Source organism: Gymnodraco acuticeps, unplaced genomic scaffold, assembly GCF_902827175.1.
Source record: "Gymnodraco acuticeps unplaced genomic scaffold, fGymAcu1.1, whole genome shotgun sequence".
Taxonomy (NCBI): Eukaryota; Metazoa; Chordata; class Actinopteri; order Perciformes; family Bathydraconidae; genus Gymnodraco; species Gymnodraco acuticeps.
This window is the reverse complement of record NW_022990947.1, coordinates 1,568,130-1,594,988: the sequence shown is the minus strand read 5'-3', so window position 1 is coordinate 1,594,988 and position 26,859 is coordinate 1,568,130. Positions and strand designations below refer to the sequence as shown.

Genomic DNA, 26,859 nt, shown 5'->3' with positions numbered 1-26,859 from the left:
AACTTTATTATATACACCAATGTGTAATGGGGTCACTATAAGGCGGCAACGTGAGGTGGACATTTCACCTTCAACAACGTGGAAATCAGAATACTTGTATTCCTTTGTGACACTTTTTCCTTCCCTTACTCTCCTGCTTGTAATATTTATCATACATATTTATTCGGTTCACGTTTTCTTTACCCTTTTACATAGGGTCCATCATGTTGATAAGACAAGAAGCTAAATAATTAAGGAAAAAAAGTTTTTTTCTGCCATTGTTAAATCCCTGATAACGCAAAAATCAGCAGATATTTAACACATTTAGATTAGGGATGTAACGATACCAAAAACTCACGGTACGATAATATCGCAATTAAAAGTCCACGGTACGATATTTATCGCGATATTAAAAAAATAAAGAAAACAAATGTGAATTTTTTTTGTAATTGTTTTACTTGATTTTTTTTCTTTATTAAATAATACATCTGATTTGTACATCATTTTAGTAGGATAGTAGTATTTTAAAGTGTCAACAATATAATAATCAGACCCTGCAATAGAATAAATCAAGTTTCACTTTAGTTTTTCAAGTAACTCAACTCTAACTCACTAACTCACTCACTCAGCATCATCAAGGTTATCTTTTAGGAATATGAGCATGTCCACATTTCCAGGTAGAAGCTGGGATGTTTGGGTGTTTACAATATCCCCTGCTGTGGAAAAAACTCTCTTGCTTGGTACTGATGTTGCTGGGACAAAGAGATATGCTTTGGGCATGGGTAACAGCAGTGGGTAAAACTGTGCATTGTCTCTCCACCACTTCAAAAACAATACAGTTTTTGCCAAGAAGGGTTATTGACAGGGCGAGATATAAATATACTGTTGGTACTTGTCAATGTCTCTAGGTATGTACATGTAGCCCTGTAAATACGATGTCCTTTATTGTTATCTGTTGTTTTATGTTCATGTTGTAACCTACTTGCTGCCATGTTGGACAGGTCTCCCTTGAAAAAGAGATCGATGATCTCAATGGGACCATCTGGTTGAATAAAGGTTTATAAAAAAAAAAGATTAAAAAAAAAAATCGTGGTATATTTTGTCAGTCTCACAACGGTATTGAGACATTTATTTACCGCGATATTCAATATATCGTTACATCTCTAATTTAGATTGAACAATAGTTGCCAAATATTAAAGATTATTATATAATTTTAGGTGCACTGCTGTGTATCAACCCTGAGTTCTCTTTTTGTGTTGCAGATCGACAGGTTGGTCCAGACAGCACATGCAGAGAAAAGCTGGAGAAGATGATCATACTGTACACTAAAACTGTGAGTTGGCTTGTATATCAATAAATGACACATTTCTGTTTTGTCAATTATGAATTAGTTGTACGTTTGATTCAAAGATATTGAAGACTAATTATATCGTCTAACAAATGTCTGTCCTTCTTCTGGTTTTTTCTCTTTCCCCCTCTTGTAGTTGTTAGATTTCCTGGAGTACCATCCATGTGCGTTCATACCCCTAATCCAGCGTTCCCTGGAATTTGCCGTCAGCTACCTGTTCACACCTGCAGGAGAGGGAGTGACCTTTGAACGCTTCATTGTTCAGTGCATGAACCTCATCAAGATGATTGTAAAGAATGAAGCCTACAAACCTTCAAAGAACATCGAGGGTAGGATATGACGGCGGTGGGAAAGAGGGGCAATAAGGGTTTAGAATAAAAAGGATCAAAACAACAACCCAAGAGAGTAAAGTACACGGTACACGAGGGATAATACTTGCAGACATCAATGAGGAGAAAGAAAACATTTAAGCCAGACAAATCAAATTTGAATTTCAAGTCTATGATTCTAAGGCCAACAGAAAACGCCACTAGCTCTTCAAAGCTGATCACTGACTAAAAGAACACAACACTGAGCGCCACAGTACATCACCAAGGCTCATGTTTATTTCAAGCTGACAGAAGCCTCCAGTGCTTCATTAGGTGTGGAGCACAGCACTCCGTCTTTGTTCTGCCAGCTAGTATCGTCTTTGGTGAGACTTATTGAAGATCTTTCTTTGATGCAATCTTTTTCTGAGTGAGCCATATTGTGGTCCTTGTGTACATGGTTGGTTTTCAGTCAAATATTTAAGTGTGCCTTGGTGGCAGAGCTAAATTCGACGTGAGGTTTGCTTTCCATTTCTAAACGGAGAAACAAAGTATATCGATTATCAGGGTTACATATAGCTATAGGATAAGTTGAGCCTTGACTGACCTAGCGCAGCTCCGAGCAGCCGTCTGAATGATTTATTAGGCCCTTGCTGTCAGTCAGATAGACGGACAGGTGTTTCTGAGAGTTTAACAACCAAACGCCCAGTTCTGTGAGAGTAGCGCGAGTTCAGAGGCCACAGGTTAAGAGGAGGTTTGGAAGTTTTAATGACGAGGTTAAGTATAGGTTTAGTTTTGAAAGTAAAATTTAATTTTCATCTTTGCTTTACATCAGAATCCCCCCCCCCCCCTAAACTGCTGGTGTTGTTTGTTTTCGCGGTTAAAAAAAAAATTCTTTAATATTTAAAATGTTTACTGAAAAGGCAAGATGATTGGCAGAGAATAGAAATGTTGTCGTAACAACAAAATAAACCAATATAGTATGTTTAATGTTAGAAAACAGACAAGAAATGGCCTACAGAAGAATACCAACATTGCTTGTATTAATGTTTAGTTCCCCATTTAAAACGAGAAGACGAAAAAGCTTTTGCCTGAAATCAAGCCTTTTGAGCATGCAGCCTATTTTTATATTTAAAAAATGTAATATATACCATATCATTTTGAAATGTGAATTCCAAAAATTGGAAAAAATGCAACTTCTGAAGAGTAGATAAGTACCAACAAAAGCTATTAGTGCTATTATTAGAGGACTTTTGGTATAATAGATAAACGGATGATAACATTTCCATCTCTCCTTCAATCTCTATTTGTTCTCTTTTCTTTCTTCCCCCTCCCTTCTCCCGCCCTCAGACAGTAAACCAGAGAGTCTGGAGGCTCACAAGATCAAGACGGCATTCTTCACACACCCCACACTGACAGAGATTGGACGCAGACTAGTCTCACACTACTTCCTCCTCACAGAGGAAGAGTTGGCAATGTGGGAAGAGGACCCCGAGAGCTTTGGTAATAGCACATCCCCAGATACTCAAGCCTAATCCAAAAATACAGACTTGTCTGGACCTGCAGGCTGCCGGTGTTAACAGGTTCAGTCCAGAATAGGGAGGAAGCCAACTCTACATTTCTATGTGATAAGCTGCACAGCCAAACTTTAACCAACATCAACAGTGGTCAAGCTCTGCTAGTTAAAGCAATTGGATTCAGTTCTGTAATGAATCAGAACATTTTTAAGAACACATTTGGACTTTTGCATAGAAAATAATCACTGTTTGTAATTCAGACCAGCATTTTCTAAAAGACAACCATTTGTCATCTCAGAATATAGTTCAGTCATGTACTGTTATTAGCTTGACAGTCCTCCATAGACAGCCACTCTTCTGCTAATGCTCTGCATGGGACCACCGCTCTGAGACTTATTTTCTTTTCTAGCTGTTGAAGAAACCGGTGGAGACTCTTGGAAATACAGTCTACGAGTAAGTATAGGCATACACATCCACACATACTCCACCCTTGAAACATTTTTTTGTTAAAATAACCATAACGGAAGATTATTCCAATTTTATTATTATTCTTTTTTTTGTACAAATGCCCTTTAGTGTGTGTGATATATTTTCAACATTTAAAGTGTTTTATGCAGTGGTACTGGGCAGGCTGTATACATCGCAGCATCATAAAACAGTTAGTGGCCCCCCAGGCTTTTGCTCATATCTCAGGCAGTGGTTTGTCTTCAGCTGTTTTTCTGAGTCATGACATAATCCTCTATTCTGTCTCTTTTCTTTCTGTATACCCCTCATTTCTCTCTCCCTTAGAAATCCCTCTGCTCTGCTGTTTAAAATAAATTATAATGTAGAGCGTTGCCGTTTATTAATTTGACCTAAAAAGAGTAAAAGTTCTTAATTTATAACCAGCTGCCACACACATTTTGGCATGCAGGAATTGCAACGATACATGTACAATTCTACAGATATACCTTAAGAAGGATACATTTAAATGTTGCAGGAGTTTAATCTATATTTTATTTAATACACTCATAAAACAGGAACCTTTTCCACACAGTGCACACCCTCCTTTGACCCTCTTATTAACACATTGTTGTACTCAGTATGGTTCATGGATCAAATGTCACCATCCATCTAATCCTCCCATGGTCACCAATTCTAATGGCTGATTACAGGTGACCTTCTCCTATCAATATTCCCACCTGTCTATATTTATTTCCTAAAGAACAAGTGCTTGTGTTGTCTTAATCCGGTGAAGCTGTGTTGAAGTGTCACCTGACCTCTGGCTACCAGGGGGGGAAGGTCAAACCTCCAGTACATGCAAAGATGTCACACACATGTGCACTCATTAAACACAGCATGTATTCATGAGTTTTCTCAATCACAAACACACGTATCCCCTGACAAGTTCTCATTGATTTGTATTATCTCTGGAACCTCAAGGCATTGATTGCCATTGTGTGTCTGTTTGTGCATGAGCCTCATTTTTATGAAGCTCTTCTTTGTGTATATATCGAAGGGTATTCACTGACTTTAATTTTTAATGTGATAATCATTCTCATGAATCACTGCGTGTCCAACCTAATCAAAGCGGGCTGCTAAGAATGGGCAGAGCTGGGAGAAAAACAAAATGACTTCCGCAATCAATTATGTCTAATAATCCACCTTTTTGTCCTCTCTGCTCTCTTTCTCTATCTAGCCATGTGCAGAAGTGTTGTTCCTGGATATCTTCCACGCCTACAACCAGACACTAATACCCGTGCTACTGGAAATGGTTCAGAATCTCCAGGGTCAGTTATTACAGTTATATTACTTTGAACAACCTTTTAATGCAGGAAACATTGCTTTATGAGCCTTCACAAAATGCAGCATATGTAAAACATTCAATGTTATGGTCCTGTTCTGGAGGCTGTGTGGTACTGTTGGATTTTTATTTATTTATTTATAATACTTGTGCACTCTATTAATACTGTAAAGATATTTCATTTTTTTTCTCATGTTACTGTTGAATTAGGTTGCTTGTTTTATAATGAATTGGTAACACATAAGGCAAATTAATTACCTTTGTGTTTGAAAAATGCTGTAAACATAAAATTGCCTTGCCCATGTAATATACTGTATCAGTTTCCCTGTTACACAAACTGCTTCAGTTGTGAGATCCCATTTTACATCATGAAATAGAGCCTTGTTTCAGAGTGATTTATTATATTGGAACACAGCAAAGCATCGAAGTTTGTTGCTTTTAGCAGTTACAGAAGGTGTCCCATGCAATATATGGGCCTGACCTTCAAGTTCCCTGGTGACAACCTCCAAAGTTACAACCACTCACAGATCTCAACTGCCGCACACACACACACATACACACGCACACACGCACACGCACGCGTGACATAGTGGAAATGGGTTCTGCTGGAGCAAGGAGGAAACCAGATTGGTGTAATTCTATGGTTGAAGGGAGGAAGCTATTGATTTTGAGAACTAAGTACACAATAAGGACTAACAGAGAGGTCGAGAACAGACCAGTAAAATGATTGAAAATAGACAGATATAATGGAGACAAGGCTGCTTCAAGTTGCAACTGTCTTATGGGCTCACTGGGTCCAATACATCCTACAGATTGTCTGTTATTATTGAACAAAGCCTTCAACTGTATGCATGTTACTCCAGCCAATACAATAATCCTGAATTTCTATCTGTCTTTGCAGGCCCAACCAATGTGGAAGACTCTGTTCAGCTGTTAATGAAGGATGCAGGTGAGTCAAAGGCTTCACATACATCTACATGTTTAATGACTGCAGTTTTCCCTTTATGCCAGGTGAATTAAACAATCGATTTGGACTCATAAGAAGAGTCAGATTTAGCAATACTTTTTTTTTCTTTAACACCAAACTGTTGCTGTAAGCTAATTATTCCTCTTTTAATTAGAAGGTTTTGCGTTAGATCCAAACCCCTGCAGTCCATATGTCGATGTATCCCTTGGCCCAATACTTAACATCAGTGGCGGCTGGTGGAAAATATTTTTGGTGGGGCTATGGAAATAGGGACCAAACCATACTAGGGCGGTCCGGGGGGATTCTCCCCCGGAAGACATTTTTGAGAAATGACCCCTTAAATTATCACTTCTGGTGATGTTAGAGGGGGTGGGGGGGGGGGAGGACAAATTGAGGCTTAAAAATATGAGATAATCCATAATCTTCAGTGTGGTTAGCTATCAATCTTCCAAAACTGTGCAACAGTACAGTAGGCCCACACAAACTGCAGAACACTGGTGCTTTGGGAACACTCAAATGATTTAATTCCCATTTAAAATCAGGAGACTAAATAACATTGTGTGTGTGTCATGCTTGCCAACCCTCCCGATTTTCGCGGGAGACTCCCGATTTCATTGCCCTCTCCCAAATCAGATTTACTCATGACTGTTTCCACTCAGACTTTAATACAGCTACACCATTGTTTGGTTTCCATGGTAGCGCGTCTCTTTAGCAGCGCGCGCAACTCAAAGTCTGAGAGGGTGAGGAAGATGAAAACTGAACAAGAATCGACAACTCGACCCTCTGCTCACTCCTTTCCTGTAAAACACAGGTCCAGCCCACACATATGCTCCATGGTGCTACAGACATTGCCCTTACAACTACAATAAGCATGTAAATGTTAATCTACAGCTCCGGCGATCCACTAGCACCGGAGTCTCCTGCAGACGCCGCCATCCTCGACAACTACTGTAGCATCACCTTGGATACGAGTCTAAACAACTCACAGACACACAGGCCAGGGCGCTGACAGGGCGCCCTTTGAGCATCAGATCTGACGACGCTGATTGGCTGAAATTATGTTTCGTCGGCATAGTTTACAGATAGCAACAGTCAGCTTCTTGGCTGCTGCTGCTCTGGCTGAGGGCTCCTTTCTACCGCCCGGACGAGAGAGGGTAATGATACACGCTGCGGCCAGGCAGGAAACATGTGACTTATCAGTAACTTTAGATATCGTAAAACTATTTTAAACGAGATTTTATTGTAGATTATGCATTTTACTGATACCAACTATATAATATTTACCTTGTTTATTAAAAATAAAAATAAAATAAAAATATATTTTTTTAAATATATTTTTTAATTTATTTTTTATTTTTTAATGACAATCAAACATGTGGGAAGAGGGGGGGGGGCGGCCGCCACTGCTTAACATAATGTTGCTCCTGTCCGCAAATCCCAAACATTGCAGACAGCTGGACAAGAGAGAGCAAGGAACATTGAAATATGGATAAACAGATGACTCCAAATACTTTTAGACCAAGATGACAAGTCTAAATAAATAAATCTAAATGATTGAACTTATATATTCTCTTTTTTGGTTGCATTTGTATACTGTCATCCCTTTGGCTTTACTGCTCTTTCCCTCACTTAATCTCTCATGTCTCCAGGGTCTTGTTTCCTTACACCCTGTCTTCCTCCTCTCTAACTCGTCTTAGTATTTATAACTCTGTGGCAGGTCAGGGCTGCTTCTCCGTTAGTATTATGACACACACTCACAATTAAATCACAGGGAGTTGAGATTGCATACTATTAGGTCCTCTGTTGAAGCGGGATGCCCACAGAGATCTCGGCAGTTTCCTGACAGTGTTGATCTAACGGCAGACATCGCTGGATGATGGAGTCGTGCGGTGGTAGGAGCAGTGACATATACCTGCTTAGAGAGGAGGACCCAGGATCTGAGCCTCCAACCCATAATATAACGGATCCTTTTAATGAGCCAAATACTGGATGAGGGACATTAGTTTGTCTGATATGAAGATATTTGTCATTTGTAATGGATGGTGCTTTGTGACATACCTATTTGCTAAAATAACAAGACCACCTGCGTCAACTGCCTTTATAGCTGACTGCTTACTGGCTCCCGGTATAATCTCACCTAGTGGCAGCCATGAATAATACTTCTGAATGTAGCCTATATGATGATGATTTTCTAAACTCCTATTGTGGTTGTTTTGTCTGCAGTATACAATGCAGTAGGACTGGCAGCTTACGAGCTGTTTGACAACGTGGACTTCGACCAGTGGTTCAAGAATCAGCTTCTCGGAGAACTTCAAGTCAGCCATCACAGGTATGTCCATATAGGTTTTCTTGATATTTGATATTTAATTGTGTCATTAGGGACAAGAATATGTCCTACTATAGGAAGAAAGAAACCCCAGGGTCGGAGCGAAAATCACGATATTTTCTGATATCAAAGCAAACCTTCCAGAATACAATTTTAATTGGATTCAATTGAAGATCTGCGATCAATATTAGACAATATCATATGGTAATTTCACACAGTCAGTAACAATGATATTCACTCACAAAACACAGACAAAACAAATAAATATTTTTTTTTAACTAAGAATGAAGAATAGAAGGAGCTGCTGTTGAAGGTCTGGTGGCAGGTCAAAGCTGAGGATGTCTTGCCACTCAAACGATCAAAGCTGGTCACCTTAAAAGCCCACCCACATTAAGTGAGCTTGGGCTGTTGTTATTGCTAACTTTGACGCTAACACCCTTTAACTGTAATAAGCAGGGGGCAAGCAGAACATGGATGGGTCTGGAGGAGTTGTAACATTACATCGCCACCATATACTCTCAGCCTCTCTATAGACCACACAACAGGCACATTCAAGCTGCTAGCACTGCTCACTAACAGCGTTATGTATCTATGTTATTATTTCCCATCCATATCATGGATCATTCATTCATCATGAAATTGATATGCGATCCTGATTGATGGATCGTTATACCCTGTGTTCAAAAAGGGTGAAACACAATTGCATTGTACTATATGGGTGTTCCATAATTTCCTGTGGCCTCTTTGTATTCAGTATTCATTTTAAAATAAAGACTTTTGGAGTTCATTACATTTTGCCTTACTAATGTTACATATGGTCTAATATTAGTGAAACTTAAGCTAGCTAGCAGTCCTTTTTTAAGCTGATTGATTAACAGAACATGAGCTCACTCTCAGACATAAGTGGTGTGTCGGATTGCATATACTTTTCAGGGTAATTCAAGCTAATAGACTATTAACCTCGGCTCAGCTATTGATAACTGTCGAAAGCAGTCAATACATGCCAAAAGGATAATAATTAGCCAACTGAGGAACTAGAGTCAATATCTGTAATGGTCACATCAACAACTGCAGCTTGTATTCACACATTTGGCGTGACTAATTCACACATCACTTAAGCAGCTATCAAACATGCGTAACATCAGCATTAGCACCATAACAGGCTGGGTAAACTTGAAAATCAGCAATACAAACTCCACAAATCACATCATGGATACAAAGACTTTTAGATGCGGCAACAATGAATAGTGAGCTAATTTTAGAAGTCAGGGGAATAGAGGGAGATATGAAGAACAAAGAGATATGAAGAACAAAGAAGTGCCCTGCTCACACAGACCCCAGGCCGATGGAAACCTAGAGCCTGCCGCACTCTAAAGGTCGGCTCAGGTTGTTGCTGACGTCAGTGCAGGTGCTAATAATCCCCTACATTTGTATCTCCTGGGACTTTATTGCTTTGGTCTTCTTCGCACTTAGTTCACCTCCACTTTCATGATTTTCTTTTTGATATTTAAAGTTTTTCTTTTACCTCAACTTTTTGTATGTTTCCGGAATGACTGCTCGTGGTGACGCAGTGATTAGGGATGTTAGCCTTCAGCCTATGACAGGCATCAATGAAAACGTCCTGAATAATTAAACCAAATGAACATACGGCACCTAACGCCACCCCTGTCGCCTTTTTCTGTTTCTTGTGCACTCAAACATACCAATGCATACAATAATAATGAGAACCAAATAAAACACCCTTTTGGCTCAGATTCAAGATCCTTTTTCTTGACATTTTCTCTTCAAGGAAGACAAAGTTATGAACTCCATTGTTTTTTTATCCTTTTGAATAAATTCCTCTGCTTGTTAATGTAAGGGAAAACATTGTTTGTTCCATAGTAACATTTTTTTTATCCTGCACTGTAGATGAATGCTTTTTGAAGCAACTCTAGTTCAACTCCACTTTAGTGACATGTTATTAATGCATGCTTCAGCTGCAAATACAAAGCACTTTGATACTTTCCATAACACTGCACTAATATTTGTTACTGATAAATAACATTTTCAACATTGTGAGCTGTGTGCTGAGGTTCTGTGGCCCTGTGTCTTTGTGAGGTTTGATATGCCCTTTTATCTATCTATAATGCTCTTACATTGCTTCGTTGTTGCTTTTCATTGTTGGCCCTTATAGAACATACTCAAATAATTGCACATTTTATTTTATTTGAATAATCGTAATAAGATTATATTATATTACATAACTTAATTAACTAATTATTTTTTGTTTCTTGGTGCTTAGGATTTGTTGTTGTTGTTGTTTTAATCTCGGCTATAATGTAAACAAGCTCTTTCCCTCAATGTATTTCTGAGTCAAAATTAATGTTTTTAAATGAACTTGCAAAGCAGTACAGACATGGAAGCACAATCCTGATGTCTTCACAATATAGAGCTTCTCTCAAAACTGGTACATTCAGTTTTATATTTTAATAAAATACACTGAACTGATAGCAATATACAGGATGTCACCAAATACAACATTCTAGCTCCAGGCATAAATTATACATTTGGGTGGAGATAAAAGGCCGGTGTGGCTACATCAACAGGTAATGTTATTTCTCCAACAAAAAGACAGAACACAGTGGGTTACTTGACTGCTCAAACAGGGGATCCCTGCTGGCTCATTTAGCTCCTTCTCATATTAATTCACCGTATGTTTATTTTTTTACTTTACTTACTACCTTAAACCCAGGTTTAAATGTTCCTTTAATAATGCATACCACTGCCTGCCTGCATTCCTTTCCATTTCTTTATGTATTTGTTTGTATGCTTGTACGAAATGTGTCTTGGAGTACTCAGAAAAGCGCTATATAAATGAAATGTTTAATTTGTATTAATAATACTGTTGTATTTTATGGGAGATATTGTCCATGGGTTACGTTATTCAATTAGGTAAATCCTTTTTATCTTAAACAATGTGGTCCTAGCTGTGTGTTTGTAGAGTAGTTGAACGCGGCTCCGACAATCGTAATCAAGGACCAAAACTATCCATTAAATGATTTCGTTTTTGGTGTCCTCAGTGAAATTCCTAACAAAGATTCAAACTGAATTCACGGTCAATCTGCAACACAGGGTTGCATTAAAACTGTTGTAGTATTCCATTTATGCTCAAGACAAAACAAAAACACCAGGGCATTCCTGTAGTGCAATTTATGAAAAAACAATAATATAAACACTGGAGATTTGTCTGGGCGGATACAATGGCTGATATAAGATATTCCTACCATTAAGCTGCTGAATATTTTGTCTTTTTAAAACAACAGAGAGGTCCTTGGATGATAACATATTGCTGTTGTTTTTAGTTAGTGAAGCCACAGTTAGTTATGAGTACATACACTTTTCACTCCTATTGATTGCCGGGTGCTGAATCAGACCTAGTTTCTGTCAGACTCAGATTTTCCCACAGTAATTTGAAGAGGCTTATGCAAGCAAGTCAATTAAGCATATTTATTATTCTGCATTACTGATGATGTCTCTCAATTAGTGTCATTTTGTTCTTATGTAGCAATCACAATTACCTTTTTTTCCTGCAGGCACGAGTATATATATGTGTGTGAGTGTGTTGGCATACATATGTTTGCATAACTGGTTGCATGCTCCTTTGCCTAAGCCTGCTTGTCTTCACGCTGTCAGTGTCATCCCGGTTAACATGCTGTCACAATTCGATATGTCATTGTCAGTCTCCAGCGGAGTGCAATAGTCACAAGGAAATACTTCCTCAGGCATATGAGAAGAAAACAAACCCTGCTGGACAAATATATGACGCCATCAAATAGAACTCACACATGCTCGATCAATGTTCAGAAAGGGAACACAATAACACAAAGAAGAAACTGTAGGAGACCATCAATATGGCTTTTAGTGTTAATGTTATTGATCTTTCAAAACTCAAGCCACAAAACTATATGTAAGTGACCTCCCATCCAGCCCACCACCTTTTCCCTTTCAAATAATTTGTATTTTAACCCATGTTCCCCCTAGCTGCAATCCAAATACATACAAATCAACTGTAGGCATTGCAATTTTATTCCATATGCTGGAGAAATGAACTTTGTATGCGATATATTCACTAGGCAACCAGAACGTTACAAATCCCTATTTCATACTGGTGGCCCATGATTGAAAGAGCTGTCAGACTTTGTGGCAGGGACCCAACGCGGACCTACAGTCTCTCGGAATCAAAGCTGACCATGCGGATATTAGCTTTTTGCACGACTGCTTAATATTTATAGGTTGATGTTCCTCTGTACCACTGCTGCTTTCAAGTTCATTCCAAGGGTGTTCCGGCAGATTGACATAGGGGATTTGTGGGGACATTAAGTGCCATATTTTAGACCAGTGAATACTTGAAATGGCCTGTGCCAGCTGACTTATCTCACCTTTGTACAAATCTTTTGTGCCCACATTAAGAGAAATGCCAGTGGTGTGCAGTCTTCATAATATCCTTCCTTCCATCACAACGATTATTACAATACTCCTCTTTTCTGCTGGCTGGAGGGGTGTGTAATGTGTATGTGTTTGATTGACAGCTGTTGGAAGCTGCTGAAGTGCTGATGTTACAAACAACTTGGGATATGTAAGCATGTATGATGGATCCATTTTTATTTGAATTAACTTTGTTTATCACTGCCGGTGAGCATATGCTTTGTGTTTACACTCACGGCCACATCCCCTGTCTGATAATATAAGTAAGGGATGTGAATGCATGTCCATACTAAGTATATTTACTTCTATGAAAACAAATATCTATATGAACTCAACCTCATTTTATATTTTCCAAATGTGCCCACAACTCCTATCAAGGCGCGGAACAAACCTTTGTGTTGATTAGTGCAACAAACCAAGAGGTGGTTTTTTTTAGCCCTGAAAGATAGTTATCCAAGGGTAAATATTTATATTTAAACTCTTTCAGCACTACTTCAAATGTATACGTTTAATCTAGGTCTTACAGTATTGCCAGTCAACATGGCTAGATGGCTAACATATTTCCCCAAATTGACAAAACCTCAAGAGAAGCAGAAGGACAATAATGATTTTGGTATGATAGCATATATCACATTCAAAGCATTTTTTTCTGGCTGAAACACTTCTGTTGCTGTTACCAGCGTATTCCCATATCATGCTGCATTGCCTGCCTTCCTTGGCCCTCTGAGCATTGGCCTGCTTGTATATACCTTGATTTACATCAGAGAAAAGCAAGATACCTAATATTCACAACAATATGCTAGACACCATTGAGATGTACCATTTATTTAAAAAAACAATACAGATAAACTGTCAGTTACCATGCCGTTTCCCTTTAGCAGGACATCATTTAGATTTTGTTCCCATCAATCTGAATCAATTGCTGGGACATTTTGAGATATTCTTGTGCTGTAATTGCTCACTTATATCGGGCAATATTACCACGTTTGACGAAATTATGTTTTTTTTCATTCCCCCAGCAAAGAGCGGTAATGAACACTATTTTAGCTGAGCATTAATATAAGCCAGGTGTTCCAGGGATAGAAAAGAGAGCAAGTATGTTTTAAAAATGTTTACAAGTTAGGACATGCAAACGAATGAATATAGCCTGCACTGCATCTGGCATCACAGTGTGACTGTTAATGCCTCCCTGCAGCCACATGGCAAAAAAGACACAAATTGAATGAATAAGAGCATCTGTTGTTGAGCCTGTGGACTTCTACTTGAGAAAACTTGAGAGACAATGACAGGAACTTATTTTCTCCCTGTTTGATGTGGAACCAGGTGCACTAAAATTACATCCACAGTCTGTGGAGTTTCTATGTTGACATGCTGGTTAATGTCCAGGTGTCCTGCCTCCTGTCCTCAAGGGTAGAACTCCATACATGACTGATTCAAATAGTCTCTGACCAGTTGATGCAATTAAGGGTCAAGGTAATGAGTTCCTAGCTGGAAGTATCCTTGTAACCCAAATGAGCAACAATTGTAGTCTCAGGAACATTTTTGTATCAGAGTTACTAATATGAATGACTGAAAATCAGGACATCCCCGCTCTGCTTCACATGGTGGTCATTACCCTCAACAGGATTCATTTCAATTTGGAAACATACTACTAGTTAGTTTTTATCCTTACTCTACAGCTCTGTATGTGTTTTTTTTCTCGTGGGTTATGTATTTTTTCTCCCTGTTAGTTGAAAATGTGATTCTAGGTTTCACTTTTGCAAGTTTGAGCCGTACATCATCTGACTTTAGCAGCATCAGTTTAAATATTATAACTGTCAGCAAAACACATTTTTTGACTTATACCTCCTGGCTAAGCCTGAGGCTGCCAGTAAGATTCTTTAGTTATTTATGAAATGACATTACCAAAATCCTTGAATACTGACTATACATGCAGTCATACTTGAGTGCTTATTACTTTGGCACGTATAGATTCAATCTCAATCTTTTCCCCTTCTCTGTGACTCAAACTGTAACACCCGTAATAAGCAACCGTGCCTGCGTGCAGAGACATGACACTCATTTTCAATCAAACATAAAAACCACTCCCACTTAGACACCCTTACACCTTAATATCACTCATATGGACATCCCTGACTAGCAAGTGAGCTTTTTCTGTCAACTTGATGAAGAAACAGAGTATGTTTCCCCCATTCTAGGGTAGAGCAATAGGTCGCCATTGTCAGTATGTGCGTCTGTGTATTGTGTTTGTTCAAACGGTGTATGACTGATGATATGTGTATGTCTCTTAATGTCCACTATGTTTGTATATGTACATGTATGCTGAACTGCAGGACGGAGTCCAGAACTAATTTCCTTACAGGGACAATAAAGTATATCGTATCGTATTCTATTTTTAGACTGTCAGCATAAAAAGCTGTTCAACACCTTTGTATTTTGACATTTTGTGGCTTGACCTTAGGTTTTGAGCATAGACTGTATTATTTTGAGCTTTGTTGGGTTGGGTGGCCAATAGATTCTGTTATTTGAGTAGCTTAACTTAAGTTTTCCCTTGTGTTTTCCTCTGTGTATGGATTTGTTGTGGCTTTATTCTCAGACATTATTGAGTTTGTTATGTTCACACAATGTGAGCAAAAAAGAACAACATTCATTGCCATAAGTGTAAGCTCAGCTGGTAAGCTGAATGATACAGACTTTCAGGTTCACAACCCCCATTCTTGCAGTTCTACTACTTTCAGGGTAATAATGTTTATTTCCGTTTATCTTGTATGGGCTCCCATTGTGACTCGCAAAGCCTTTCACCTGGTGTAACACCACAATTAGCAGATAGATTTCAGGTCCCAGTGAGTATACTGACATTCGCTCCGAGAGCAGTCATGTTCTACAGATGTCTGTTTAAACGTTCATATTCAATAACATGGTGAAAAGTTGAACACTAAAGTACTTTATTTTTACATTTTCTTCGGTCTAAACGGATGGGAATTGGCTTTTTAGTCGCAGCAATGACATTCAGGAACATTTGCTATTCTGGCTCCAAAATGGTGGAATGAGCTCCCCATTCCCCATTCAGGACAGCAGAAAGCTTACACATCTTCCGGCGCAGACTAAAAACTCTTTCGACTCCACTTTGAGCGATAGAATTATTAACAAAGCACTTATATACTAATAAAGGACTGGCTTATCTAAAGCCAGTTGAGTAGCACTTGAAATGTTTTGGCTCTATGAAACCTGATGTACTTTATGATTCTGTTTTCTTCAAGTTTGTGTCTTCTTGGTCGAATGTACTTATTGTAATTCGCTTTGGATAAAAGCGTCAGCTAAATGCAATGTAATGTAATTTGGAGTAACATAGAAAGTCGTTGACCAACATATGCCGTTATAAAAGTATTTGTGGTGGCAAATCTGTTACCGGTTGAAACACTTGCACCTATTCATTTAGAAAGTGCAAGAGCTATTTAAGGGTAAGTTTATAGGACTAACGGCCATTTATATATATCATTGTGTTTATGTACCACTAATGGTTTCCAGCCAAAAACAAACAGCTCTTTCCTACTCTTTTTCCGTTTTGGCTACACTTTTCCATTTTACTATGTAATACAATACAGCACCACCACATGGGCGTAATCATGCAATGGCCTTCACAATTGACTGAACAGTTTTCCATACATCCATGTAGACGAATGTCAGAGTTTTGCCGATAGCTAGAGGCGAACACAATTTGATGGAGGCAGCTGCTTAGTTATTCTCTATGAAGGATAATCCATTTTGACCTGATGCTCAATTAATAATCCAAATAACTATTCAATTTAAAATAACTTATCCATATGTAATAAATCAGGTTACTACAAATAACTATCGTCATACTGCTTGAGGGCATTGAAACGCACACTTAATTTAAAAAAAGCATCTCACAAAGGCCTTAGACTTGAACTTGCAATATTAATCTTATTTTTTACAACACCCTTAATCCCTAAATGTCTGTAGAATGGAAGCAAAGGAGTATTGTGTCCTCTTGTTCAAGGATAATGATAAATTGTGAATCTGCAAGTAATTAAGTTCATATTTGGGCCACATGAGTTCTATGTGTCTGCCAGACGGATGAGCAGGGTCCCTGACAGCTGTGTAATGTTATGGAGGAGGAGAAGATTTACTGTAAATTAGTCATGTCTAACCTTTGACTGATGGACAAATACCCCTGTCAACCCACCCTTCCATCTGCCTTTCCATCCATTTCTTCAACCTTGCCAGCACACACTAATAATAGATTAATAGATGCTACTGGACGTACCCTCACCAGTTGCATAGTATATTATATATAGTATATGTTGTCCTGTTCACAGACAAGGACAAAACTCTATATTGCATTTAGAACTGCGAATAAGTTGGGAATTAGTCGATTCAACAGATACATTACATGATTAATAATCAGCGTATACAGTATTGTCAGACATAATGTTAGTTCTTGAAGTCTAAACTGGCATAAACATATTTGCTAATGGTCCTTCACAGAACGATGCACCATGTATCAAAAGCACTCGTAATACATTGATTTAATTTGTTGTCTTCTCCAAAAAGAACAAGAAATGTATTGATGTCAACCTGTGATGAGTTTCTGTATTTTGTTGCCAAGCTGTTGTTTGGAACCTGGATATTGAGATTGCTCTTGTAGTGTGCACATGGCCGTTGTCCAATGATACTGCTGTACCTGCGCTATCATTTTGGAACAATTCCATATGTTGCTGCCTCCATAAAAGATTCTAGAAAATGTGATCTAACTGCCTTTCTTATATTTAGAAGTAATTGGAAGTTGATTTGTAATCCTTGCATGCTCCTCTGCTCCACCCAGGACTGTCTAAGTGCTGCCGTGTGCTTTTAAGATAATCAGAAATTCAGTCCACATGGCATTTTGCATAATATTGTTAGTTATCTTAAGGCTCACGTTTAAGTTTTCAAAATGCTTTTGACAAAGATGAATTAGAAGTGTTTTGAAATCAATTAAACCAATTATCCAAGAAAAATACCAGCTCTTTTCTTCTTTGTCCTTGTACACACATAAGAAAAGACACACGGCGTTGTTACCTATGGTTGTTACCCATCTCAAAGACCCAATCCTCTGTGTTTAGTATCTTCTATCTGGTGGCACAGACTGTGTTTTCTGGCTCCCTGTGGTTTTGGAAAATAAATTATCAAAAGTGTCATCCCACTATCCTTTATTCTCCCTCTTCGGGTACGAGGGCCGATGCAGAGGGATACTTCTTGCCTGCCCAAAACAACTGTTTAAAAATCACCTAACACGCAGTGCCTTACATTTGGGACATGCAGCACAAGGCTGCTTTGCAACCATGCATTCATAAAACAAATGCCTTAACACCATTGTTCAAGCGAGAATGGGCATTACTAGCTTGCTGATTTGTGTAAACGCATTATTCAAAGTTGGCCCCTCTAACCCGGCTAAATGCCATTAGCCAGTGACTTTATCTATCTAATGTTTTGACTCAGACACCACTGATTACAGTGTCAGCCAGGGCAGAACCGGTCCTGAGAAGAGGCAGAGGAGTAGGGGTGGGTATCGTTTGAAATTTATCGATTCCGATTCCCATTCTTATCGATTCCCCGTTTCGATTCCAAAATTGTAAAAGAAAGAGGTCAAACGTTTAGAAAACAAAAATATCTTTATTCTTTTAAGCTTTAACTGACATTTAAAAAATATATATACATGCAATACAAATGTATTGCACAATAGCTGTGCTTTATTTTAACTGAGCTATGCCTGTGGCAAGCTATTAACAGGCATTACACTGTGCCTTGTCTTTTTCTTTTTTAGTGTAGTGGAGCCTCACTTTAGAGTGTTTACCGCGATCCATCTTTGGTGTTATGAAGTGACTGAGCTTGTGAACTGTCTATGGGAGGGCGGGGAGAGCCACCCAAAATACACTTGTCCTGGTGGCTATCAAAACCATGAAGTACCGGTTTATACAGTGGAAATTATGCTAAACCACAGACAGGCTGAGCCTGTCAGCGCAACTTACATGATGCCGTTATTAAGGGCGGCGCCGGCCGTCAGCGTACCGAGCCGGCCGTCAACGGCCCGCTGACGATCGGCCGTTCTGTGATTCTCCAGGTCCGCCCTGTATTCCACCGGGTCACCGCGGCACAGACGGACCCACTGGAATACAGGGTCTACCGCGTTTAGGAACCGTTAAGCAGAACCAAAATTGTGTATTTTGTATGGGTACCGGTACCCGGCATTTTCTTATCGGTTCTCATCTGGAACCGAGTTTTGGTTCCCAACCCTACAGAGGAGTGAGAGCTGGAGCCAGAGCGGGGGCAAGAGATGATCCAGGTAGAGAGGAAGGGTCTCAGCAGACACCGCTACACGCCTCTAGTGGGTCATAAGTGATGATTGAGAGGGATACTTTAGCCTTTACATTGTTTTTCAGGGGAATCCTATTTTGCCTTTTTTTTTTTACTTGGGTTTTCGTGTTTTGTGTCTCTAATATCCATTTAGTGCCACTATCGCTACCTCACTGCCTTTGTCTGAATGTCTTTCATTTTTGTAAAGCACCTTGAATTGCCTTGTGTTGAAAGGTGCTATATAACTTGCCTTGCCTTGCCTCACTGAGGACTCTAATTTAACCGACACTGGTTATTTACTGTTCAGTGCATGTGTTGTGCTGTTTTTTTTATGACGTGCAGTGTTTCCCACAGATATGAAATATACTTGGGCGGGTGGTGGCAAAGATGGCACTGTTTGTCAGAGCACTTCATCCTTCTGGGATTTCATGAAGAACAGCTCCAACGCCTGTGTGTATGGAAATGCCTCTGGTGCTGGTCCATTAACTGCCAGTGTTTCCCACAGATCTGAAATATACTTTGGGGGGTGGTGGTAGCGGGGGGGGTTGAGGTGACGTGCAACAACATTAACCTTTCTGTTGGTCGCTTGTTAGCAGACCCTTCACGCGATGGCAGAGCGAACAAGTACAGGCAGGGTCCATAATGATAGCCCTATAGTTTAAATCTACTACCCACACATGAACATATGGAAATGGGTTACTATTTAAAAAAATAAATGTATTTATTAATGTATTTAGGAACCTATCCATGTGATTTTTAGTGGGGGTCGACCTCAAATCCTCTAGGGGGGTCCAGGGGCATGCCCCCCCCCGGTAAGATTTTATTTTTTATTTTGGAGTTAAATGCATCAATCTGGTGCATTTTGAGGGGAAAATAAAGAGACTAGATCTATGGAAACACCTATATTTAACAGAACTGTATACATTTCAATAATCATAAAATCAAGGCCATAACCAATAACATACCATTTACAATATGAAAAAAACACTGAAACTTGTTTATTAATTTAGTTTTGGTTCATTTATAGTTGTGAGTGTGTCTGTGCTCCTGAACCAGCCTCTCCTGTCTCCCTCCTATCCCCTGGTCCTCTTTGAGGCAGCAGCAAAGACTAGTTTTCTCTCAACAAGTTTTAAAAGTGTATCTTACCTTTTTTCACCTAGTTAACTTTTTATTTATTTATTCATGCATATTTTACTAATCATATTACATTTCATTTAGCTGACGCTTTTATCCAAAGCGACTTATAATGACCGATTACAGGGACATTCTCCCCGGAGTAACTAAGGGCTAAGTGCCTTACTCAAGGGCACACTAGTGGTGGTGTTCCTGGCGGGATTTGAACTCACAGCCTTCCGATCTTCAGCCCACCTCACTATCCATTAGACCACCACTACCCTCTCAAATGGAAATATGTGTTTACATAAATGGTGACCACACCGTTTGAGACCCACTGAGAACTTAGACTAAGTTAACTATCTAAACACTCAGAGAGTCCTTTACCTCACCTGAGCTGAGGTTATCCCGAGCTTGAATAACACACAGAGACCAATCAAGGGCTTTGATTTATGATCTGTATGACAGTGGCCATGTCGGCAGGCCACATCATGTAGACAGCCAGTCACCCTGTGTGAGGCAGGCCACTTAACAGGCCAGAAGGAGGCGAGATCAGAGCAAGGGAGCGAGGGATCATTGTCTACAAGTTAATCGATCGCAGATGGCGTCGTGGTCACGGACGAATAAAAAAAAAAAAAAAAAACTAAATGGGTCGCGAAATATACTTGGGCGGCCGTTAATATACCTGGGCGGCCCGCCCAAGTATAGTCTGTGTGGGAAACCCTGACTTGGGAAAAAAAGGAAAATGATCAGTCAAAATTACTGGTAGAATCCAATCTTTTGAATAACTGGCCCAGTCATTTTTAATGGATCCCTAAATAATGTAGCTAAATTGTGGAGACAGGATTAGTGGGCCAGCTGGTTCATTTCTCTAATGCAGGGGTCGGCAACCTTTTTGATATGAAGTGCCATTAAAAAAAAAAAACTTGTTATCAGCGTGCCAACGATCGAGAATTATCAACGAGGGGGGGGGGGGGGGGGTTGAGGAGCTTGATGCTCGTCAACTATCAGCAGGAGGGCGGGGGGAGCCGCGCTGCGGGGAAGCAGTGTGTGAACCTGTCAGCGCAACTTTACATGATGCCGAATTTAACAAACACATTTAAATAATTGGTTTGAACGGCATAATAATAAGGACGATCGTCCGTTCTGTGATTCTCCAGAACACACATGTTATGATATTAGGGTCATGCAGAGTGAGATGAGATCGCTGTCTCTTTAAGAGAGAGAGAGAGGGGTGTGGCTTGTGCATGTGTGTTTGTGTTTGTGGATGGTAGAGCGACAGTGAGGGAACGTGTGTTTGTTTCTGGAAGTGAAACGAGGAAGCAGAAAAACAGAGGTCTGTGATGTATTTTGTGAAACAGAAGAACAGCTAAATAAATGCAACGGCCTCCCAAGAAGAGCTCGCCTCTCTCCAGTCATTTAAGCTAAAGTGGGTTATTGAACCTGAAGCTTGTTGCTTCTGCCCTCCTCGACTACGGTCTGGGAGCCGACAGGAAAGTTCAACACACAGATGGCCAGTCCGCCCCTCTGTAGCATGTTATTTCAATGAGAGATGAGCAGATCGCCACTGGGCTTTCAACTAAAGACACAGCCACGCAAAAACTGCGGCATTTGTACAGCTCCTTATGGGTAGGCAGTAGGTAGGTAGTGCTTTCCTCTGTGGTGAAGCGATCATCACTGCACCACGGAGGAAAGCGGCAGAAAGTCACCTGGAGTTAAAGAGAGCGGGGCTTCGCTGCGTGCATGGCTTCCTTCTGCAGGTAACGGGGAGACGCGCTCTGGCGGCGGTCTCGTTCAGGATCCGAAAATACAATTTAAATATTTTGCACACTTATTCCACTTATTCTTAGTGTGCCACTGGTTACGGTGCCGCGTGCCAATGTTGGCACGCGTGCCAGGGGTTGCCGACCCCTGCTCTAATGTATGCTATGGATGAAGAGCGCACTGAAGAACTTTGATGAATTATTTATCTGAAGCCAACATTTACTAATCTCCCATCCTTCTTTCCTACTCAGATACAAGTTGATTCGCAGACGGGTGATCTGGCTAATAGGCCAGTGGATCGCTGTCAAGTTCAAATCCGACCTTCGACCTTTACTCTACGAGGTCATCCTGAGCCTCATGCAGGATCCAGACTTGGTGGTAAGGCATACAGACATAAATCAGTGTTTTCTTTTGCACACTGCTCATAATCACTGGAGTGGCAGCTTCCTCAGAATACGTTAATTTCGTCATGAATTAAACAAACCCCTAGTGAAAGTGCACAGTCAGCGACACAGACGAGTTCTCATCTTAACGTCATGGCAACGCATCAATGACTCTGCTAACTTTATACAAAGCCAAACATAGTCAGTGAGGGATTCTGGGAAGGTGTGTCATCTGATTTCTAAACTTCTCTTTTGTTTTCTTTAAAGAGGTAATTTGTTGGAATCGTTTTTATCAAAGAGTTTAATTTACTAGTTAACATTTTCACTCAGCCATGGCCTTAAAAAACCTCTTTGTAATCCTCATTTTGGAAAAGCAGCCATTATTATGCCAAAGTCATCCTCAATTTAAAATTACAATTTGCCATTTGGTTTCCTGCTTCATGAGCCATGCACTTGATTGATGTTTTCTTTAAAAAAAAAAAAAATTATATTAAGTGGTGTGAAAAGTTCTATGCATTATTTACAATGCAATTCAACATAATCTCCCCATTAGACTGAACCCTTTCTAGTTACTGCGTTCAATCTCTGCGTCTAATTGCTTCCCCTATCTCTAAAACCCTCTTTGTGTAGAGGAACTTTTGGATGTATGTTTATTTCCCTTCCTCTTTGTTGCAATAGACATAGAATATGATTACGATGTAATTAAGTTTATAATTGCAGAGCCCACGCAAACACCATGCCCTGATATATTATTGTGATGGATGGATGGAGGGAAGCATAAACTCAGTGACATTTGTGCAGCTCTCTGATGTTAATTGTATGTCCCCAGTTGTGACATGCATGATGCATCATCCATTTATGGGTCTGGAAGCACACATGATGACACTAACAATGTGAAACAGTATATTTAGGTTTAGAGCCCCAGGATTATGTTTTCACAGCCATTTAGACTGCAATGGGGCCCGATGCCACCTGTGTACATGGATACCAATTAACCTGTTAAACCCCAAGCTGTTTTTTTTTTCCACGACACTGTGTCTCAGGGGATCTTAATATTTAAGAACCTATTAATGTGTAATACCAGATTAATGGGAATAATCTCAGCTAACTGACGATACAAACCATTTTTACCAAAACAAAACACAAGTCTCATAAGAAGCATCTAAATGACCCCTTAGCGAAAAATGCTAACGGAGTTTGGCACAGAACTCAAGATAAAAGTACCCTTATTACTTATCGTAGCTGCACATACAAGATATCCGATTAAAACTGAGGTTCCACAGATTATTTAGGTATATAGTATCATCACTGAGTGATCCGAACTTGCGACAGGGGAAGCAAACACAGACATCACAACACGTACCTTTACGGAGCTTCTAGGGAGATCGTCTCACCGCAGCTGTCAATCTGATCAAAAGACGTGTTCAATGGCATTAAAATGAGAAAGAACTTGGCTGAATCGGTTAATCCATAGGTTTTTAACGTCTCTGTATAAAGAAATTATTTCATTTATAATCCATAATTCCATTTTTATGTAAAAATCGCAGAGCAAAAGTTAGCTGCTAATGGTATCCACCAGAGTGGCTGTTGCTTCCGGTCTCGGCTATGCGGCAGTCTAACACACACATTACCAAATAAGGACTATGTGTGAGTTCCCCTCGATTCTATTAGCTCTGACGGTCAGAAAGAGATGTCACATGTCAAAATCCAGCAAGATATGGAAAATCTACCCAAATGGCCCCAGAAGAGGTTTTTTTTTGCTAAATCTGTCTAAAAAGGTCAAATATCACTTGTTTTGCATCAATCTTGATACAGGGTACTTATTATATGTTGTACTTTGGATTCCTAAAGCTTTTAGTCTACTAACCCATCATCCAAGGTTAGTTTTCACTATAAGTACAACATATTTTTTGGACGGACACTATAATTTACAGTTTTTTACTATGTTCAATCTGAATTTTCTTTAAAATAAAAAACATCTATATTGATTCTGACTTTTCTACATCCAACTCACAGGTTTATCATTACTTTGAGAAAAAAGATTATTAATTTAGCCCTTTTAGAAGGGAAGATATGGTCATTTGTTCTGGGAATGTCATTTTCGATCCTGAAACCTGAAAAACAGGCTCAGGGTTTAACAGGTTCTGAGGAAGGTCACATTTTTCTCACATATCATTACTTGCCTCATAGCTCATTAGCAGGCTGCTACAGTGGATATAAAGTTGTGTACATAGCATCATATCATTTAAGTAAATGATGTCCGTATAGCATTCAATGGCTCATCATGAAGTATTGCTTTAATGAAAGGCAGTCACACAGAATATGATCTTGTTTTACAGTTTTAATTATTGGAGGCATCCAAATGTGGGCAATTATACTCATCCCTACAAAAAAGCATGGTTTTAATATGTCAAATTAGTTTTAAGACAGCTTTTTATAATTAAGTGCCATGCGTTGAAGTTTTAATGAGCCTTAACTGTTCCAATAGTCTTTCTTCACACAAGTTCAATGTTAGACCACTGGACAGCTCACCAATCATGTTGTGACTCCCGATCAATATTGTCTGGGCAAATTAGAACCTCTTGGGCAGAATGAATTATTGATTATAAACTTAAAATCCACTAATGGAGAAAACTGCCCTCTATCAATCAGAGCGATCGGTTATCAATTTCTCTCATGCTATCCGGTGGACCTTGTACTTCAGATGGAAAGTTCATCATTCAAGATAACAGATATATTTATCTCTGACATTTTCTTTGTGTATTTGACAAGAAACACTTGTAACAACTGTAGAGTAAGTAGAGTTGTAGTTTGATCAAAATGGTAATGTAACTCCATGCATTGTTTCAACTAAAACGGTTTTCTTAGATTTTTGTAAATGGGGCACTTCTCAAGCGAGAACTGTCTTAATTTATAAAGACAAGCCTATTTGGTGATATAGTGAACACATTTCTGATGCTGATCTTTTCTGTGCCTGCTTAGTGTTTTCAATTTTCATTTGTATTCCTGCCGTATCATCTCCTGCCGTAACCACCCAGCCACCCACTCTCTTTAGCAACAAATATGCCTGTAGGGAGATATGAGAAGGTACAACTGTTAGACATGTCTGTGCCTTAAATGCAATCAGTGAATTCTTCAAATGAACTCTTAAAGCAGTTTCTTCAAGCAGCATTGTTTTTTATACTTATTTTTACAAGTAGCACTAACCACTAACATTAGCTACTGTAACCTAGTTAACTATTAGCTCAGTTATCGGTGATGCTTGGGCTGGGAGCATAATGCTGTTCAATGTGGCTTAATAAGTGTGATGTGCTATTTCTACCTGAGGAGTCGGCAGCGTTCTGTGTTAATCAAATCCCTATCAAAGCAGATAATGAATTGCGGGTGCAATCCAGATTACATTACATTTCATTGCTTTGGGCTGACGCTTTTATCCAAAGCGACATACAATAAGTGCAATAACCGTAGTGATACTTAACCCGAACAACAAGGGAAGTGCAGATGTATTCACTTCAAGTAGGCCATACCATTGTAAGTGCTGGTGAATCAGATACAAGGCCAAAGCTAACTCTTTAAATTGCCATTTTTTTTTTTTTTAAAGAATGTAATTGCCAATGTGCAATCCAAACAGATGTGTATTTAAGTTTGCGGTGGAATATATGCACAGTTTCTGCTGTCCTGACATCAATAGGGAGCTCACTCCACCATTTTGGAGCCAGATGTTATGTAATACAATGTAATGTTCTACTTTATTGCTATATAGGAATGGGTATATTTAGGATAATTGTACATGCTTATGTATTTCAGCTTATTGTCAAAGATTCTACTATACAGAGGTTGCGCTAGACTTTTTCGCTGCCTGTCATTTTGACGGACAGGATCGTAAAATTTCCATCAAAATCCATTATTACCCGTCGGTCTGTACACAACTGACAGGGGGGAAGGGGGGGGGGGGCGGGGCGGAAGAGCACGCTCGTGAACTGTCAACGGGGGGGGAATTAGCGCCGGTGTTATGCCGTGTTGTGCATGCCCACTGCACCTCGCAGGAGCGCGCCGCAGCGTAAAGCATAAACTCCCAGACATTTCAATGATTTGTACGGCATAGTTAGGTCTGGAAACGACATGAGGGCATAACGCCGGAGCCCTGCTGCGGGGAAACTTTGGCGCTGTTCTGAGTTTGTTCTAATCCGTCAAAATGACGGACTGCTTTCAGATTTTTCCGTCATTGTCAAAAGAATTCCGTCATAGACGGAATATATTCGGTTAACGCGACCTCTGCTACTACATCTTATTTTTTGTGACGATATAAATGATTATTGTCTGTCTACAGTTAATTCAGGTTTTTGAGGTAAAGTTACACCCCGTGGGAGCTTTGTTAGTGACACAGTTTATAGGCCCTCATCAATGACTCTGAGCTGAATTGTAAACTCTGATGCTAATAGCTTGCAGTTTTCTATTGTGCCAGATTTTCTATCCACGTTTCCTCCATTCTCCTTTCTTTCTCACAGCTGCATACTTCTCAGATTTTTATTCACAGATTCTAAATAAAGGCTAA

At 39.5% G+C, this 26,859-nt stretch overlaps 1 protein-coding gene across 1 annotated transcript in view; it reads left to right on the top strand.

Moving 5' to 3' along the window:
- The window catches only part of ipo11 (importin 11), a 147,607-nt gene that overhangs the window by 36,326 nt on the left and 84,422 nt on the right, over nt 1-26,859 (top strand). Inside the window, exons 9-16 of the mRNA XM_034234866.1 lie at nt 1,243-1,313; nt 1,465-1,657; nt 2,984-3,136; nt 3,560-3,603; nt 4,829-4,919; nt 5,835-5,882; nt 8,124-8,229; nt 22,173-22,299. Of these exons, the coding sequence (XP_034090757.1) occupies nt 1,243-1,313; nt 1,465-1,657; nt 2,984-3,136; nt 3,560-3,603; nt 4,829-4,919; nt 5,835-5,882; nt 8,124-8,229; nt 22,173-22,299 (833 nt within the window). The remainder of the gene's footprint in view (nt 1-1,242; nt 1,314-1,464; nt 1,658-2,983; nt 3,137-3,559; nt 3,604-4,828; nt 4,920-5,834; nt 5,883-8,123; nt 8,230-22,172; nt 22,300-26,859) is intronic.